Source organism: Glycine soja, chromosome 19 (genome assembly GCF_004193775.1).
Source record: "Glycine soja cultivar W05 chromosome 19, ASM419377v2, whole genome shotgun sequence".
NCBI classification, from domain to species: Eukaryota; Viridiplantae; Streptophyta; class Magnoliopsida; order Fabales; family Fabaceae; genus Glycine; species Glycine soja.
Genome location: NC_041020.1, coordinates 6,952,963 through 6,971,718, shown reverse-complemented (window position 1 = coordinate 6,971,718; position 18,756 = coordinate 6,952,963). Strand labels below are relative to the sequence as shown.

Genomic DNA, 18,756 nt, shown 5'->3' with positions numbered 1-18,756 from the left:
GCTTGCCCTCTCTATTTTCCCTCACAATTTGATTTGACGCAACTGTGCAAAGTATTGGGTGACATGGTACGTTTATATATGCAATCAATCATGGGTCCATGGTTCATGTGAATTAGAATCTCGATGCGTCACAATACCATAGTCATGTTAACGTGCTTTGGAATCTCGAGGCCTTATAACGAGACAAATTATAAATGTGCTTTGGAATCTCAAGGCATAATAGTTACATTAAGTGTAATGCTGAGGCCATGCGAATAGTTGAGAACGAAGTTAATACGGTTAACGTACGCATGCGGGTGAATAGTGTGCATAAAAATGTAATTGGTTCACGTGCATTAGAATCTCAATGCATCACAGTACCACAGTCGTGTTAACGTGCTTTGGAATCTCGAGGCCTTACAACGAGACAATTTATAAATGTGTTTTGGAATCTCGAGGCATTACAGTTACCTTAAGTGTATTTGTGCTTGCAAAACTGAACACAGTTTAAACGATAAATAGATGGGAGGTGCATGTCAATACCACATTTGCATCACCCAACTTAAAATTTTATATCATTTGTATTCGGTTTACCATTTGACATCATTGTCATGGATCATAAACCTCTATTGCGTCATCAACACGTTCATCGTTCACATACTACGATTAATGACTTAATCACTTCCTATTACCATACAATACCTGAACCAGAACCACAAGTTATACCATTACTATCGTGTACCGGGTTCCAACATATTTCCCTAATCAAATAGTGTAAAATTGATCCTACATTTATCACTGCATTGGTTGAGCGATGGAGGCCTGAAACACATACCTTTCACCTGCCATGGGGAGAGTGCACCATCACACTCGAAGATGTTGCCCTTCATCTAGGCATTAGAGTCGATGGTCGTGTTGTGGCTGGACCTAGCTTCTTACATTGGGATGAGTTATGCCACGAGTTACTAGGGGAAGTCCCTCCCGAAAATGCACGTAAAGGAGTTGCACTGAAGCTAACATGGTTGCTAAGCATGTTGCGTGCACCATTGCTTGAAGAACCAACAACGCATCAACTACAATGCAGGTGTAGAGCTTACATAATGTACATGATTGGAAGTACTTTAATTCCTGATAAATCTAGAAATAGAGTTCATTTAATGTATTTGAACCTATTACGTGATTTGAACAACACAAAAAAATATAGCTGGGGTTCAACTTGTTTAGCAAACCTGTATAGAGAACTATGTCGAGCATCATCGGAGGTTGGTAAAGCTATGGGTGGTTGTGCCATACTATTGCAGTCATGGGCTTGGTACCGCATGCCTTTTATTGCACCAAGAGTCCCACGACCCGAAACAACTTTTCCACTGGCTAAAAAATTATTTACATATAGCGAAATGTAATTTTTTTTCTTTCAATGACGTGTATTATAACATTCATTACAATGAATACTGATTTTGTATGTTTTACATTTCAGATGGAGTGGTGGTAGATTAGAATATAGGGCCACACCTCATGGTGACTTGGTCGGATATAGGTCTCGTATAGATCATATGGAGAGTCATGAGGTTTAATACTATCATGATCTACACCTTAAATATGTACATACATACTAACATGTTGCCTTGTTGGCATATATTTCAGTTTTCTTGGGTCCCATATAAAGGATTTGAAGAACACCTACCAGACGCGCATATAGAGACATGGAGATTTGGTCTGCATGTACTACAATTATTTGTTTCTCGATTGTCAAATGGCATCAAACAAACTGGGTGAAGCTACAATTTGGACTACAACAAGATATCCCTGTTGATCTCATGAATCTTGATCTACTTTACCAAATTGACATGCGAGGCAATCATTACATTGATTGGATGGAATACCATGCAGAGTGGATTAATATCTGGAAAAACAAACACAATGATGTTTTAGCTGGGCAATGGGTTGAAGGAATAGTGACAAATACACCAGCGTACATGGAATGGTATAGGAAAAACACTACTTTGTTCTTGTCTGTTGCACAGCAACTACATGATCCACGCACAAAAATTACCCATAATGTTGCAGGGCCAAGTGTTGAACAAACACATTTTGAAATTCCACATCCTCAGTCAATGTATTCTACTCCTTCACTTGTTCATCAAACTTTTGGCCACACTGGCGAGTCAGTCACTACAACCACCCATGAATGGATGATCGATTTATTTGGCGTCGATTTCAATACACCAAATTCAGTGGCATTATATTTAGCAACTTTACAACAGTTTGATGCACCACATTCATTTGGAGAACATGGTCAAATTTCTTCAGCTACAACAACCAACATTGAAAATACTAACATAAAACAACATCATCATGACGTGGGAGAACCAGTCATACTGGAAAGAAGAAATCCGCAACATAATCGGCGTCCACCACCTTGTGGGACTGGTCATCGTCTTGGTCATTGAAGTATAAAATGTTGTGATAATGGGATCAAATATGTTTAAGAACCCCTGTAACGGCATCATCAAATATGATTTGGACCCTTACAACTATGATTAAGTGTTCTGCATGTTTTTCAAATTATGTCCAACACTTTAATGATATTCGTGACACACTTTTTTCATGGTTTGAATGTCAAACAATTAAAAAAATTATATCGTGCACTAGTTCCATGAAATAACACCTCAAAATAGAAGCACAAAATTAAAAAAAAAACTATGATTTGAACCCTTGCAACTATGCGTAAGTACCCATGTTCTACATTTTTTTCAAATGATGCCGAACACATTAATGATATTCATGACACACTTTTTCTATGGTTTTAACGTCAAATAATCCAAAAAAATTATATCATGCACCAGTTCCATGAAAAAAACATCAAAATAGAAGCACAAAATAAAAAAAAACTATGATTTGGACCCTTGCAACTATGCATAAGTACCTAAGTTCTGCATTTTTTTTCAAATTATGTCCAACACTTTAATGATATTCATGACACACTTTTTTCATGGTTTGAACGTCTAAGAATCCAAAAAAAATTATATCGTGCACCAGTTCCATTGAATAACACCTCAAAATACAAGCACAAAATTAAAAAAAAAACTATGATTTGAACCCTTGCAACTATGCGTAAGTACCCATGTTCTGCATTTTTTTCAAATGATGTCGAACACATTAATGATATTCATGACACACTTTTTCTATGGTAATAACATCAAATAATCCAAAAAAAATTATATTGTGCACCAGTTCCATGGAATAACACCTCAAAATACAAGCACAAAATAAAATAAAAAAAACTATGATTTGAACCATTGCAACTATGGGTAAGTACCCATGTTCTGCATTTTTTTAAAATTATGTTGAACACATTCATGATATTTTTGACGCACTTTTTCTATGATTTGAACGTTAAAGAATCCAAAAAAAAAATACATTGTGCACCAGTTCCATGGATTAACACCTCAAAATAGAAGCACAAAATAAAAAAAAAAACTATGATTTGGACCCTTGCAACTATGCTTAAGTACCCATGTTCTGCATTTTTTTAAAATTATGTCCAACACTTTAATGATATTTGTGACACAATTTTATCATGGTTTGAATGTCAAAGAATTCAAAAAAAATTATATCGTGCACCAGTTCCATGAAATATCACCTCAAAATAGAAGCACAAAATCAAAAAACTATGATTTGGACCCTTGCAACTATGCTTAAGTACTCATGTTCTACATTTTTTTCAAATTATGTCCAACACTTTAATGATATTCTTGACACACTTTTTTTTATGGTTTGAACATCAAAGAATCCAAAAAAATTTATATCATGCACCAGTTCCATTGAAAGACACCTCAAAATACAAGCACAAAATCAAAAAAACTATGATTTGAACCCTTGCAACTATGCGTAAGTACCCATGTTCTTCATTTTTTTCAAATGATGTCAAACATATTAATGATATTTGTGACACACTTTTTCTATGGTTTGAACGTCAAAGAATCCAAAAAAAATTATATCGTGCACCAGTTTCATGGGATATCACCTCAAAATTCAAGTACAAAATAAAAATAAAAAATTATGATTTGGACACTTTTTCCATGGTAATAACGTCAAAAAATTCAAAAAAAAAATATTTGTGACACACTTTGCAATTTGCACAAATTAGTTTTTTTTACTCTGAAATTATAATGGACTTCTGCTCCATCAATTAGCAGGGATAAATCACAATTGAAATTGACAACACTCGGCAATTTGCACACGTCTCTAAAAAATATATGTCGCACCAGTAAAACTGACATGACATGGACAACTAATTTTTTTTTCACTCTGATAATTATAATGGACTTCTGCTCCATTAATTACCAAGGATAAATCACAGTTGAAATTGACAACACTTGACAATTTACACATGTCTCTAAAAAATTAATGTCGCACCAGTAAAACTGACATGACATGGACAACTCAATTTTTTTTCACTAGTTGTTTTGTTCACTCTGCAATTTGCATATTATGGACCCTTGTAAATATGCTTAAGTGTTCATTTACCCGTTCATCTAAATGCACAATTAACTATGTGACTCATCCAACTATAACCAAATTCTATAAATACCACTACAACTAAAGACATTCGTAACAATTTCAAATTTTCATCTCAATCCCTACCACAATATGTCACCTAACTGCATATGTTTGTGTTTACTACGACGGCCAAATTTGCAATACTAATGAGGGCACCCCTTTGTTAGTAACAACACAAAAACTTTCATGGTCAACAAAGTCATAAACTTTACACAATTGCTTGAACTTGTTCACCAAAAACTAGACATTGACCCACAACAACATATCCAACATCTCCACTTTCGGTGCCCTACATTTGAGTCAGGACAACATTATATGTACACATCTTTTATTCCGCGAGATGATGCTGATGTTCGATAAATGTTCAACATTTTTTACAACAACCCATCACTACCATTTGTGGAGTTATTTGCCATAATCTATCACAACAATAACCCACCAAGCAACCAACATGGCTCAACCTCTAATCTTGAGGACTTATCAGATGAATACGAGACTTGTTGGGTCAAAAACCATGATAGTGATACTGACTCCTCTTTCGGGCCCGAAGGAAGTAACCTGTCTCCATTCCACGAACCAATATTCAAACGGGATTAGTAATCTACGGATCATTCATGTCTAAGTTATTTCTTCTTTGAGATTTTCATGTAATGTCTTATGTCTGCCTTCAGTTATCACTTTACGTATTGAAATAATTTTTCCTTTAAATTTAAATTAGCAATTATCAATTTATCCAATTTTATTGTAGTAGTTGACATGGTAACATAACTGTCAAAATTTACAATACTTTGCAATATACACTACACTGTTTCTAAAAATTAAATATCTCATCGACAAAACTGACATCAAATAGACAACTCATAATCTCTTTGTTCACTCTGAAAATAATCATGGACATCTGCTGCTTTAATTACAAGGGAAAAATCACAGTCCAAATTGACAACACTCTGCAATTTGTACATGTCTCTAAAAATTAAATGTCTCACCTGCAAAACTGACATGAAATTGACAACTCATAATCTCTTTGTTCACTCTGAAAATCATCATGGAAGTCTGCTGCTTTAATTACATGGGAAAAATCACAGTCCAAATCGACAACACTCTGCATTATGAGTTGTCCATTTCATGTCAGTTTTGCAGGTGAGACATTTAATTTTCAAAGACGTGTGCAAAACTGACATGAGATGGACAACTCATAATCTCTTTTTTCACTCTAAAATTATAATGGACGTCTGATACATCAGTTACTAGGGAAAAAGAAATATTGGATTCCAATACACATCAACGTGGCAAGATACTCATACAACTATAAATAACACAACACACACAATACAAACGCACAATCTCACACAACATACTCTCATAAACCAAATTCAATCTTATTACTATGTCATTTTTGGGAGAAACAAGCAGCCAGACCATTGCTAACTCTAGATTAGCCTTTATTTTTTCAAATGGATTAATCACTCACAACCAACCTGGTGTTTATTTTTAAAGTCCCACTCCAACACCAATGTGAGTTCCTAACAAGTGTTCTTTTGATACACTCAAGCATAGAATGCACAACACCCTTCAACTAACCAACGATCAATTAGTGGATGAAATCTACTACCGACAATCATTCATAGATGCAGATCAGTAATATTTTTTTCAATCTCTACAATTGAAAAATGATGATGATGTTTACACAATGTTAATGTGTAATGAGTAATACACGTGTGTTGGTCCTATAAAATTATTATGTACCATTATTAGAACACCGGATGCTATACTCAACCTACTTACAAGGGGAAGTGGAACATACCACGTCAATGTGAGTTTTTGGGTTACTCCTTTACTGGAACTAATCCAATAAGATTTGGCATTCCTTCGGGATGTAGCATGGACAAACTCAAGGATTTAATCAAGCAAGTTGCACCTATAGGGGTTCCCCTAATGGAATTCACGAATCACGATTGGTTAGACGATTATTCTTTCGACAACCAGGTCATGCTAAGTATTCAAAAAATTTAATTGAATATGAGATAACAGAATTGAAAAATGACGAAGACGTGCTAAAGGTGTTAGCACAATCCAACTATTGGAAACGATTCTGCACAATAGAAATTTTGGCTATTTTTAATAAACCAGTAATCCAAATAGAAGAAGACATGTATCATGCATAACATGTTTCAGATTATCATTAGTTTTGTCATATTTGTGTTGTAATTGTAATTTTTAATATGTTACATTATTGTCGACTATCATCTCAGTTACTACAATTTGAAATTGTCTACTTTATAAGACAGATGTATCAATTTTTTTTTCATGGTGTTTTTTTTTTAATTTATGTTAATATTACTAACTAATTTTATTATTTTTTAATTATAAGAACATAACAAAAAAATCAACAAAACATAAATTTAACTACAAAATTACATATAATGTAAATAAAAAATTATACTATAATTTTATCCAATTTTTATATTTTTTTAATATGTATATTTCTCTCTAAAAAAATTATAAAATAATTGTTCAAAAAATAATTTAATAAATAAATAATATTAAAATCAATTAAAAATAATTTTTTATGATATAATGTTTAATTTTAATAATATTTTAATTTATAAAAAAAAGCATCAGCTAGGAAAGTGGGGGACCCGACTTCCGTGAATGAAGGAAAAGAGGTGTACTTTGATAATTATATCTCAAACAAGTGTGTAGTTTGAGAATTAAGAGGTGATTGAAGGTGTACCTCCTTAAAAAAATCCCTAATTACAACTGTAGAAATGACTAGAACTACGTACAGAAGAAATAGAACGGCGATTGAAAGAAATATGTTCTTCTGGCTTATCTAAACTAGGTGGTTGGAGTTGGAGAAAATTTTGGTAAAAGTCACAGGTTTAAAAAGATAATATGTTTATGGTTGCAAAAATGCTAGTATGTGAATATTTTTCATCTACAACTATTTCAATGTTTGTGGATGTCGAGAGTGACAAGATCTGAATCTTTGAGCCGGTGAGGACATCGGAGTGGACGCTGGTGGGGATTGGTAATGAGAGTGGTTTTGGTTTTATATTTGTGTGACTATGGAGTTGTCGACATTTTTGTTTGATTCTGTTTTTTTGACTGAAAATCATTTCGGAAACAAGGTTGTCCTGTCGGCACCGGGAAACATGTGTCACCGTCGCACTGGGTTTTAGATTTATTCCTGGTATTTTCTTATACTTAATGCAAGTTTGATTTGTGGTTTCCACTAGTTTCTAACGGTCATAAATGGACTTTATTAAGTAAATACTGTCATGAGTATTTTTTTGACAGATTTTAGTTGAAAGAAAATGAACTCCCATTAAGTAATTAAAAAAATAATACATTGTAATCTAAAAAATTCCCACGTCATCATTTAAGAGTACATTTTAACATCAAAGACTAGTTGTGAAAAAAAAAACCTTCAGACCTTGATTTGTCAATATTTTATTTAAGGATTAAAACAAAATTAAAAAAGTTAAGAGATTAAAACTTAAATGATATATTGACAGTTAATTAGGCAATAAATATATTTGCATGTTTCTTATCCACATCTGAAATTTTCATCTCATTAAATGAGCAAACTTTAGATCTTTGTATGTATTATTGTATTATTAGGGTAGATGCTACCTATAGTATCCTTAACCTTGTGTTTACATGAGTAATTTTAAAACTTTAGGAAATTTATCATGAATTGTTTTGATTTTAATTTCTTTCATTTTTAAATGAATTATTTGGATAAATTAATTCAAATATCTTAAATTTTAAATTCTTTGTTAGGATAGGACAATTTAATTTCCATACACAAAATTCTAGTTTTATATTTTAAATAGATGAAATTCTAATGTTAAACTTTATAAAAAAAATAAGCACTATCTAATTTTGAAATATTTAATAATTAAAATACAAATATTGATAATTTTGACAAGAGTTTTGTCGATCGACCACAACTAGTGATATTTTAATGCCAACATCAATGAAAGTTATTTTTTGGCCAACATTGACTAGGAATTTTATGTCCATATAGGCCAAAGCTATTCTTAACCAACATCAACTATAGTTTTTTTAGTCAAAATTAATCAGAGCTATTTTTAGTCAATGTCAGCTAATCTTTTAGCTGATGTCGGCTAGGTTTATTTTTGCCACATCACCAATAACATCTCATTTTTTCATAAAAAATTTAAAATGATTTTATTTAAAAATAAACAGAATTTTAGGAAAATAGTGAGATTTTTGTCATTAAATAAATAAGAAAAATAGTTTTATTAATTAAAATAATGGTTTTAAGGTAAATAAAATAAATATATGTTCTTAGAAAATAAAAAAGAGGTTTTATTTATTCATTTGATAGGAAGAAAAAAAAAGTTTCTTTTTATAAAATAATAAAATAAAAAAATAAAGTAAATAATAGACAGAAAGTAGTCTAGCTATAAATAAATACATATTAGGTCAGTTTGTGAGTTTTAAAGTCTTTACACTCTTTGTTCCTCTCAAATTCTTTTTCCCTTTTTCCTTTCTCAAAATCATATCTTTTTCTTACATACACTCGAATATGTCCCAGCAAAACTATGATTCCGGATTCGTTAACCGTTGGATTTTCACAAAACTTGAACAACAAGTTTGGAAAGCATTTTCACACATTCCCACCGTTGGGATTTGTGGAAAAATATCTATAGTGATAGGAATGCCCCTCGCATGAAGCTCTCTTTTTCCACATATACCCAAACACGTCCCAATAAAACTATGACTCCGGACTCGTTAACCGTTGGATCATCGTAAAATTTGAGCACCAGGTTCCAAACTTATTTTTGCACATGCCCACCATTGAGATTTTTGACATTCTATCTTTGGTGAGAGAAACATCCCTTGCACGGAGACAGTGAAGAGGCTTCAATCCCTTCTCCTCTCTAACGCTTAGAAACCCTAGCAGAGCAACCGGAGGAAAAACTTGAGAAATCTTAGGGAACCACTAGAGACACCGTGATCACTGCTGAACTGCACATGTGAGCCCGCTTAAAGGTAAGGGATGAGTTTATCGCAATTAGGGCTAAAATGAACATGCGTAGGGATCCTTAGAGGATCAAATTGGGATGTTTACTATATCGTAATTATGCCTTTATGATTATAATTATGAGATTACTATGTTTGACAGGCCAATTAATGCCCTGATGTGAATTGGTTGTTAAAATTGAGTGCTCTTGGTGTTTTCATATTTTTGACCTATGATTTTGATTCATTCGATTTTGATATGATTATGTGAAATTGTTTAAGGTGTTTAATCATATGAACATAACATATTAATGTTATTACTCTGTGACATGTATATGATGCATGAGGTATGATAATGTGTTGTCTTGGGATTATGGGAGTGTGATAAATTTTGTGTAAGTGACAAGTTGAGTATGTGTTAAATTGTGAGATCGCACATGTATTTAGATGTGCATTGAGTTATGAGCTATGAACCGTACAATCACACAATTGTAAGACCCTTTAAGGATAACGAGTTAATACACGATGAATATTATGATGGGATCCACTATAGGAACTCGACAAGTTTAATTACTTTGAGGTCTGACGAGTAAAAATTATTTTGAGAACAATTGAGGAGTCATGTGTTTTGTATAATTCATAGATAGAGTCTGTGTGCTAAAATGTTTTCTGGGTTGAATTTGAATCAGGAAGGAGAGACCCTAATAGACTCTTTGGATCTAGGCCTTGCGGGTAAATACACCCGGTTTAAGTGTTCCTTTAAGCTTGTGCCGATCCCACATGGTTGGAGCATTCTCGCAAAACAGCGTGACCTTGACTTGTCTCCCTATGATTTTACCTAGTGAGAGTAACCTGACTTACCAGTGTGTGATATGTCTTGTCATGTACTCCTAGGCGTCTGTTAGTCATTATTCATGACTAAGTTTTGTATTAAATATTTGCACAAAATTAGTGCTTTACCTTCAATTTATAGTTTATTTTGTAGGGATTGTACATATTTTCATGTTTAGTTTAATTTTATACAATAGATGCTCCTATTTTTGTGAATTAATGTTGAAACCACTTCAATTTCAGGCTAAAAGAAGAGAAGGTTCAAGTAGTTGATGTCTCGCTAAGCGAGGTAGATCCGCTTTGCGAGTGACATCCGCTAAGCGAGGCATATAGCTTGCTTAGCGTGTTGGGAAACCTCAAAAGAGGATCAATCTGAGATGTGCTCGCTCAGCGCGCCGCCAGCTCACCCAGCGAGTCGTTTGTCTCTTCTCGCGCTTAGTGAGCCAATCTCGCTAAGCAAGCCTTCAGAAGTTGAAACGTCCAAGTAGCCTTTAAAACACTGAAGTTGGCGGAAACTAAGAGAGAGTCGGAAAAAAAAAAAAGCCAAGGGAAAAGCTGAAGCGATAGAAATTGAGCCACCAAGAGAGTTTAGGTTAGAGGAGTGAGATTAGGGTTCTAGAGGTTGAAGGAGACATCCTCAACCCTTCTTAGCCATTTTCTTCCACTTAAACTTTGTTCTTCCTTGTATTGAGAGTTCATTTCTCGTAATGGAAGGCTAAACCTCTTGGTTAGGAAGTTTTGCTGAACCCTTGATGTAATATTCTTTCACTATCTATTTAATGTTATTTTTCTGTATTCATTGCTTCTATCTATGCTTATTTTTGCATGCTTGTGGCTTGATCACCCATTTGTATGTATAGTTAGGATTTTTAGCATTGGAAAGTGCTTTAAAGCCTTAGAACTTGGTAGAGCAAGCTAGAAAACTGTATGTCTAGGAATGAAGTGTTGTGATCTAGTCCATATTATGCTGTAGACTTAATGCGAATCTTTTAGGCTGAGTTTGTTGAGGGATCAAGGACTAGGTTTAAAGAAAGTTAGGCCCATTTACTATAGGGATCTTGGTTTGGGTAATTTCTTAGCATAAGAACACTAGGATAACATTAAATAGAGAAAAATACATAACACCATCAAGGAAAATTTAGTAGAACGACCAAACCCTTTTTACTTGACTATTTTTTTACTTCTCAAACTTTGGATATTTAGTTTGTATTTAACTAGATTTTAGAACAAAAACTCAACTTGATATTTATCTCGCTTTTAGTCGTATACAAATGTTTGCTCACTGAATGTACAGTTTCTGAGTGAAACAAATTTCCTATGGATACGATACTCGGTATTACCATTTTAATATACTACTTGTGTGAATCGATACACTTGCCGACCACCCGAACAAGGTTTTGGCGCCGCTGTCGGGGAATTTCTTTCCACTTAGATCGTGTAGTTCAGTTTGTAAACATTTATTCTTTATTCTTTGATTGATTTTGTGAATAGTTAGTTAGGATTTATTTTTTCTCTTGATTTGGTTAATTGTTGCTCTATTAGTGCTTCTTGTATGCGAGGTAACTCTTCAGCGGGAAATTTAGTTTCATTACATTTGGAAATAGAAGCTACTTGCAGGAGAAACAACGCAGAGAGAAGGAGAAAAGCTTTGCAAAAAAGGATAACACAACCAAGTTTGGAGGAAGCTCAATCATCTGAATCATCTTCAGCATTCCCTGATTTAAGAGAATCCGAAGTTGGTGCGTCTGAAACACATATCATGGTTGAAGATCAACCACGAAGGGTGACTCTTGAGGACTATTCTAGCTCTACCGTGCCACAATTTTTCACAAGCATTGCATGGCCGGAGGTCCAAGCTCACAACATCACATATCCTCATTCCTTGATCCAGCTAATTCAAGTAAATTTGTTTCATGGTTTGCCGAATGAAGACCCTTACGCACACCTAGCTACATAAATAGAAATCTGCAACACAGTGAAAATTGCATGTGTGCCGAAAGATGCAGTGCGACTTAGCTTGTTCTCATTTTCTTTGGCTGGAGAAGCCAAGAGGTGGCTGCATTCTTTCAAGGGAAACAGCTTAAAGACTTGGGAAGAGGTTGTAGAGAAATTTCTGAAGAAGTACTTCCCAGAATCAAAGACAACTGAAGGCAAGGCAGCTATTTCTTCATTTCATCAATTTCCAGATGAATCCCTGAGTGAAGCGCTTGAGAGATTCCATAGCTTGCTACAGAAGACACCAACTCATGGATTCTCCGAGCTGCCTCAGCTGAACATTTTCATTGATGGTTTGAGACCGCAGTCCAAGCAATTATTAGATGCTTTTGCTGGAGGAATAATTAAATTGAAGACTCCTGAAGAAGCAATGGAACTCATAGAGAATATGGCTGCTAGTGATCATGCTATTATGTGTGATAGAACTCATGTACCCACAAAGAGAAGCATGTTAGAGTTTTCTTCATAAGATGCACTGTTGGCACAGAACAAGTTGCTAGCTAAGCAGCTAGAATCATTGACAAAGACACTTAGTAAGCTACCAACCCAATTACACGCAACTCAACCTTCCCATTTAGCTGTTATGTAGGTTGGAGGTTGTAGTATATATGGAGGAGCGCATGAATCTGGTTGTTGTATACCCCTTGATGATGCTGCAAAGGAAGTGAATTATATGGGGAATCAAAACAGACAAGGATTCAATGCAGGTGGTTTTTTAGATTACCAGCAAGGTGCAAATTTTAATCAAAATCAAGGGCAAGAGTAGAGGTCTCATCCTGGAAATCAATTCAAAAAAGACCAGGGAGGACCACCCAATAGGACTCATAATCAAGGGCCTAGCCTTTATGAGAGGAAAACCAAGCTAGAGGAGACTTTGGCTCAGTTCATGCAAGTTTCAATGTCCAACCACAAGAGCACAGAATCAGCTATAAAGAACCTGGAGATCCAAGTGGGACAGCTAGCCAAGCAAATAACTGAGAATTCTTCTGGAGGTTTTGGGGCCAATACTAAGAAAAATCCCAAGGAAGAATGCAAGGTTATCATAACCAGAAGCAAGAGGGAGACCATGGTGGAAGATGAGAGGAGTAATAATGATGAGCAGGAGTTAGAGGATGAAGGAGAAAAAGAAAAAGAAGAAGATCAGATAAGGGAGAAGAAAATAAATGATGAGGAGAAAGAAGAAAAAGAAGAAAAAAATGAAAAAAAAAAAAAAGAGAAAATGAGGAAGAAAAGAAGACAAAGAGTGAGTTGGCCAGAGAAAAGAAGAAGGAGGTTGTCCTATGTACAGGGAAGGAAGCACCATACCCTTTGGTGTCGTCTAAGAAAGACAAGGAGCGATACTTTTCTCATTTCCTTGATATCTTCAAGAAATTGGAGATAACTATCCCCTTTGGAGAAGCCTTGCAACAAATGTCACTCTACTCCAAGTTTCTTAAAGATCTGCTGACCAAGAAGGGCAAATATATCCATAGTGATAATATTGTGGTGGAGGGAAACTACAGTGCTATTATCCAAAGAATCCTTCCACCTAAATACAAGGATCTAGGGAATGTTACAATCCCTAGCTCTATTGGTGCAGTGTCAGTTGGAAAAACCCTCATTGACTAGGGGGCCAACATTAATTTGATGCCCATCTCCATGTGAAGAAGGATTAGAGAGCTGGAAATCATGTCAATAAGAATGACATTGCAGTTGGCGGATCGTTCTATTACAAGGCCTTATGGCATGGTAGAAGACGTTTTGGTCAAAGTGCGGCAGTTTACTTTCCCTGCAGATTTCGTAATCAAGGACATTGAAGAGGATGCTGAAATCCCACTGATTATGGGCCCTCCCTTCATGCTAACTGCAAATTGTGTGGTGGATATAGGTAAAGGTAATCTTGAAATAAGTGTGGATGATCAAAAAGTCATGTTTAATTTATTTGAAGCCATTTAGCACCTAAGTGACCACAAGGCCTATTTTAAAGTAGAAAAGGGGGAACATGAGATAGACATGGTAGCTAGAGCCATGGTACTACAGTCCCCACTTGAAAAAGCACTGACTAATACTATGGAGTGTTTGACAACGGAGGAAGAAAAAGAATTGCAGAACTGTTTAGAAGAATTAAAGGATGTAGAAGAAAATCCTTCTGAAAGAGTGGTGTTTGAAGAATTGAAAAAGGACATTCCAGCAGAAAAGGCCAAAGTGGAGTTGGAAACTCTTCTAGAACACTTGAAGTATGTGTTCTTAGGAGAAAATGAAGCAAGTCCGATGATCATCATCAATTCTCTAAGAAAGGAGGAGGAATCTCAGCTGGTGAAGGTTTTGAAGAAACACAAGCCAGCTATTGGATGACATATTTCTAATCTCAAAGGAATCAGACCTTCATATTGTATGCATAAGATGAACATGGAAGCTGATTATAAGCCTATAAGACAGCCACAAAGAAGATTGAATCTGGTTATGAAGGAAGAAGTACGGAAGGAAGTACTTAAGTTGCTTGAAGCAAGCCTCATTTACCCCATTTCGGATAGTGCATGGGTTAGTCCCGTGTAGGTGGTTCCCAAGAAAGGAGGCATGACCGTAATCAGGAATGAGAAGAATGATTTGATTCCCACTAGAACAGTCATAGGGTGGAGGATGTGTATTGATTATAGAAAATTGAACGATGCCACTAGAAAGGATCACTACCCACTTCCCGTCATGGATCAAATGCTTGAAAGGTTGGTAGGACAATCATTATATTTCTTTTTAGATGGATATTCTGGCTACAATCTGTAGAAGCAAAGCTTCATGGTGAATCAAAGGTGATTCAAAGGTGTTTTGATGATAACAATGATGATAACAAAAGATGATGACAAAGGTGGTGACAAAAAGCTCAAAGATCAATCAAAGAACAACTCAAGTGAATCAAAGATCAATCAAAGAACAACTCAAGTGAATCAAGAAGAATTCAAGAGTTCAAGATAAGAATCAAGAAGAATTCAAGACTCAAGAAGAAAGTCTAGAGTCAAGAATCAAGATTCAAGGTTCAAGATCTCAAGAATCAAGATCAACATTTAAGACTCAAGATTCAAGAATGAAGAGAAGACTCAATCAAGATAAGTATTAAAAAGTTTTTCAAAACTTTGAATAGCACGTGAGTTTTTGACAAAACCATTTACCAAAGAGTTTTTACTCTCTGGTAATCGATTACCAGATTGTTGTAATCGATTACCAGTAGCAAAATTGTTTTGAAAAAGTTTTCAAATTGAATTTACAACGTTCCAATTAATTTCAAAAAGTTCTAATCGATTACAATGTTTTGGTAATCGATTACCAGTGCCTTTGAATGTTGAAATTCAAATTCAAATGTGAAGAGTCACATCCTTTCACACAAAAGCTTTGTGTAATCGATTACACTAATTTGGTAATCGATTACCAGTGATTGTTTCTGATAAATCAAAAGATGTAACTCTTCAAAAGGTTTTTGAATTTTTCAAATTGGTTTTAAGTTTTTCTAAAAGTTATAACTCTTCTAAATGGTCTTCTTGGCCAGACATGAAGAGTCTATAAAAGCAAGGCTTTGATTTGTTTTTCAATACACTTTTTACATTCATTCAATCAATCCTTTACAAGCCTTCAATCTCTTTGAACTTCTTCTTCTTCTTTGTACCAAAAGCTTTCTGAAGTTTTCTGGTTTTCCAAACCTTGAAAACTTGTGCTATTCATCTTTTCATTATTTTCTCCCTTTGCCAAAAAGAATTCACCAAGGACTAACCGCCTGAATTCTTTTTGTGTCTCTCTTCTCCCTTTTCCAAAAGAATGAAGGACTAACCGCCTGAATTCTTTTGTGTCTCCCTTCTCCCTTGTCAAAGAATTCAAAACGACACAGTCTGAGAATTCTTTTGATTCTTCCCATTCCCTAATACAAAAGTGTTCAAAGGACTAACCGCCTGAAAATTCTTTTGTATCCCCATTCACAAAGCATCAAAGGTTTAACAGCCTGAGATCTTTGTCTTAACACATTGGAGGGTACATCCTTTGTGATACAAGTAGAGGGTACATCTACTTGGGTTTGACTGAGAACAAGAGAGGGTACATCTCTTGTGGATCAGTTCTAATGGAGGGTACATCCACTAGGTTAAAAGAGAACAAGGGAGGGTACATCCCTTGTGGATCTTTGCTTGTAAAAGGATTTTTACAAGGTTGAAAGAAATCTCAAGGACCGCAGGTCGCTTGGGGACTGGATGTAGGCACGGGTTGTTGCCGAACCAGTATAAAAACTCTTGTGTGTTTGTTTCCTTCTTCCCTACTCTTTTACTTTCCGTTGTGCATTTAATTTCCGCTTTTACTTTCTGTTAAGTTTCTTTTCTACTCCTCATTCTCTTAACAATTTAGTAAAAGCCTTAGAAGAATAAATTTTTAATTAGTAAAGGTTTAGGAATAATTAATTCAACCCCCCCCTTCTTAATTATTCTGAGGCCACTCGATCCAACACAATTAGATTGTTGTGGAGCCAAATGATTAAGAAAAGACAACATTTGCCTGTCCTTTTGGTGTGTTTGCTTATAAACAAATGCCCTTCGGTCTTTGCAATGCTCCTGCAACTTTTTAGAGATGTAAGATGGCAATATTTGTTGACATGGTGGAGAAATGTATCGAAGTGTTTATGGATGACTTCTTCGTCTTTGGCTCATCTTTTGATTGTTGTCTAGCAAATCTAGAGCGAGTGTTGCAACGATGTGAAGAGACAAACTTGTTTCTTAATTGGGAAAAATGTCATTTTATGGTACAAGAAGGAATTGTGTTAGGCCACAAAATCTCTGTGAGGGGGATTGAAGTAGACAAAGCAAAAATTGATGTGATTGATAATGGAGGTGGAAGTCTTTGACTGTTGGGAATTGACTTTGTAGGTCCTCTTCCCCCATCCTTTGCAAATGAATATATCCTTGTAGCTGTGGATTATGCCTCTAAATGGGTTGAAGCAGTGGCTGCCCCAAAGAATGATGCCAAAACTGTAGTGAAGTTCTTGAAGAAAAAAACTTTTGCTCGCTTTGGGGTGCCTAGGGTCTTAATCAACAATAGGGGCTCTCATTTTTGCAACAGCCAGCTGTAGAAGGTGTTAGGCCACTATCATGTAACACACAAAGTAGCCTCACCATATCACCCTCAAACAAATGGCCAAGCTGAAGTTTCCAATAGGGAATTGAAGAAGATCTTGGAGAAAACTGTGGCCTCCACTCGGAAGGATTGGTCAAGCAAGCTAGATGATGCACTATGGGCTTACAGAACTACCTTCAAGACCCCTATAGGCCTGTCTCCGTTCCAAATGGTTTATGGCAAATGCCTACCACTTACCGGTAGAAATGGAGCATAAGGCATACTGGGCTTTGATATTTCTGAATTTTGATGAGGCTCTTTCAAGGGAAAAGAGGAAGTTGCAACTCTTGGAGCTGGAAGAAATGAGATTGAATGCGTATGAGTCTTCAAGATTGTACAAAGAAAAAGTGAAGGCTTATCATGACAAGAAGCTGTTAAAGAAGGACTTTAGGCCAGGACAACAAGTGTTGTTGTTCAACTCAAGATTGAAGTTGTTTCTAGGCAAACTAAAGTCTAAATGGTCTGGACCATTTACCATCAAGGAAGTCAAGCCATATGGAGCAGTGGAATTATTTGACCCTTAGTTAGAGACTCCGGACAGAACATGGATAGTAAATGGTCATAGATTGAAGCTATACCATGGTGGAAACATTGAGAGATTGACAAACATTATGCAATTACAAGACCCTTAGAGGTAACATGCGTCAAGCTAATGACATTAAAGAAGCGCTTACTGGGAGGCAACCCAGCTTTTTCCTTATTTTCTTAATCATTGTTTTCTATACATCATTGCATATAGTTAGGTTTCAACTTTTTTGTGATTGTTGGAGTTAGAATCAACATGTTTTTGTATGATAAAGGGGTTGGCAAAAGCTTCTCTGAAGCTATGGATGAGGAAATAACTCAGAATTTTTTTTTGTCATCCAGTCGCTCAATGCACCCTGTGCGCTAAGCGAATCATACTTCACGCACTAAGCAAGTAGTCACTCGTACTAAGCACGCCAACCCCCACCCATTTGTTGAAGGAGTCTCACTAAGCGAGACAGTTGCGCTGAGCCCAAAAACCTCTTTGGAATAATAATTATTGGAATAGGGCAAAGCGAGTCAACTCGCTAAGCACAACCCAACGTCTCGCTAAGCGCATCTGTGCGCTAAGCGCAAATCACTCTCTTCCTGGACCCCCATGTCAATTGGGCTAAGCGGGTCATACCCGCTAAGCCCAAATATCTCTCTGGAATGGCATTGTGCTAAGCGAGATCACCTCGCTAAGCGCAACCCCACTACTGCATCTTGAGGCATTTAATTTGCTAAGCTAGCCATGTCCCGTTAGCG

At 35.7% G+C, this 18,756-nt stretch overlaps 1 protein-coding gene across 1 annotated transcript; it reads left to right on the top strand.

The window, feature by feature from the left end:
• The first annotated feature begins 17,690 nt into the window (after positions 1-17,690).
• LOC114398542 lies at positions 17,691-18,008 on the top strand. Its single transcript, XM_028360725.1, has one exon. The coding sequence runs from the start codon at positions 17,691-17,693 to the stop codon at positions 18,006-18,008; it is 318 nt and encodes a 105-aa protein (XP_028216526.1).
• Positions 18,009-18,756: the final 748 nt, after the last annotated feature.

Coding starts and splice junctions, on each gene's coding strand:
- LOC114398542 (XM_028360725.1), top strand. CDS start 17,691: ATGGAGCATAAGGCATACTGGGCTTTGATATTTCTGAATTTTGATGAG.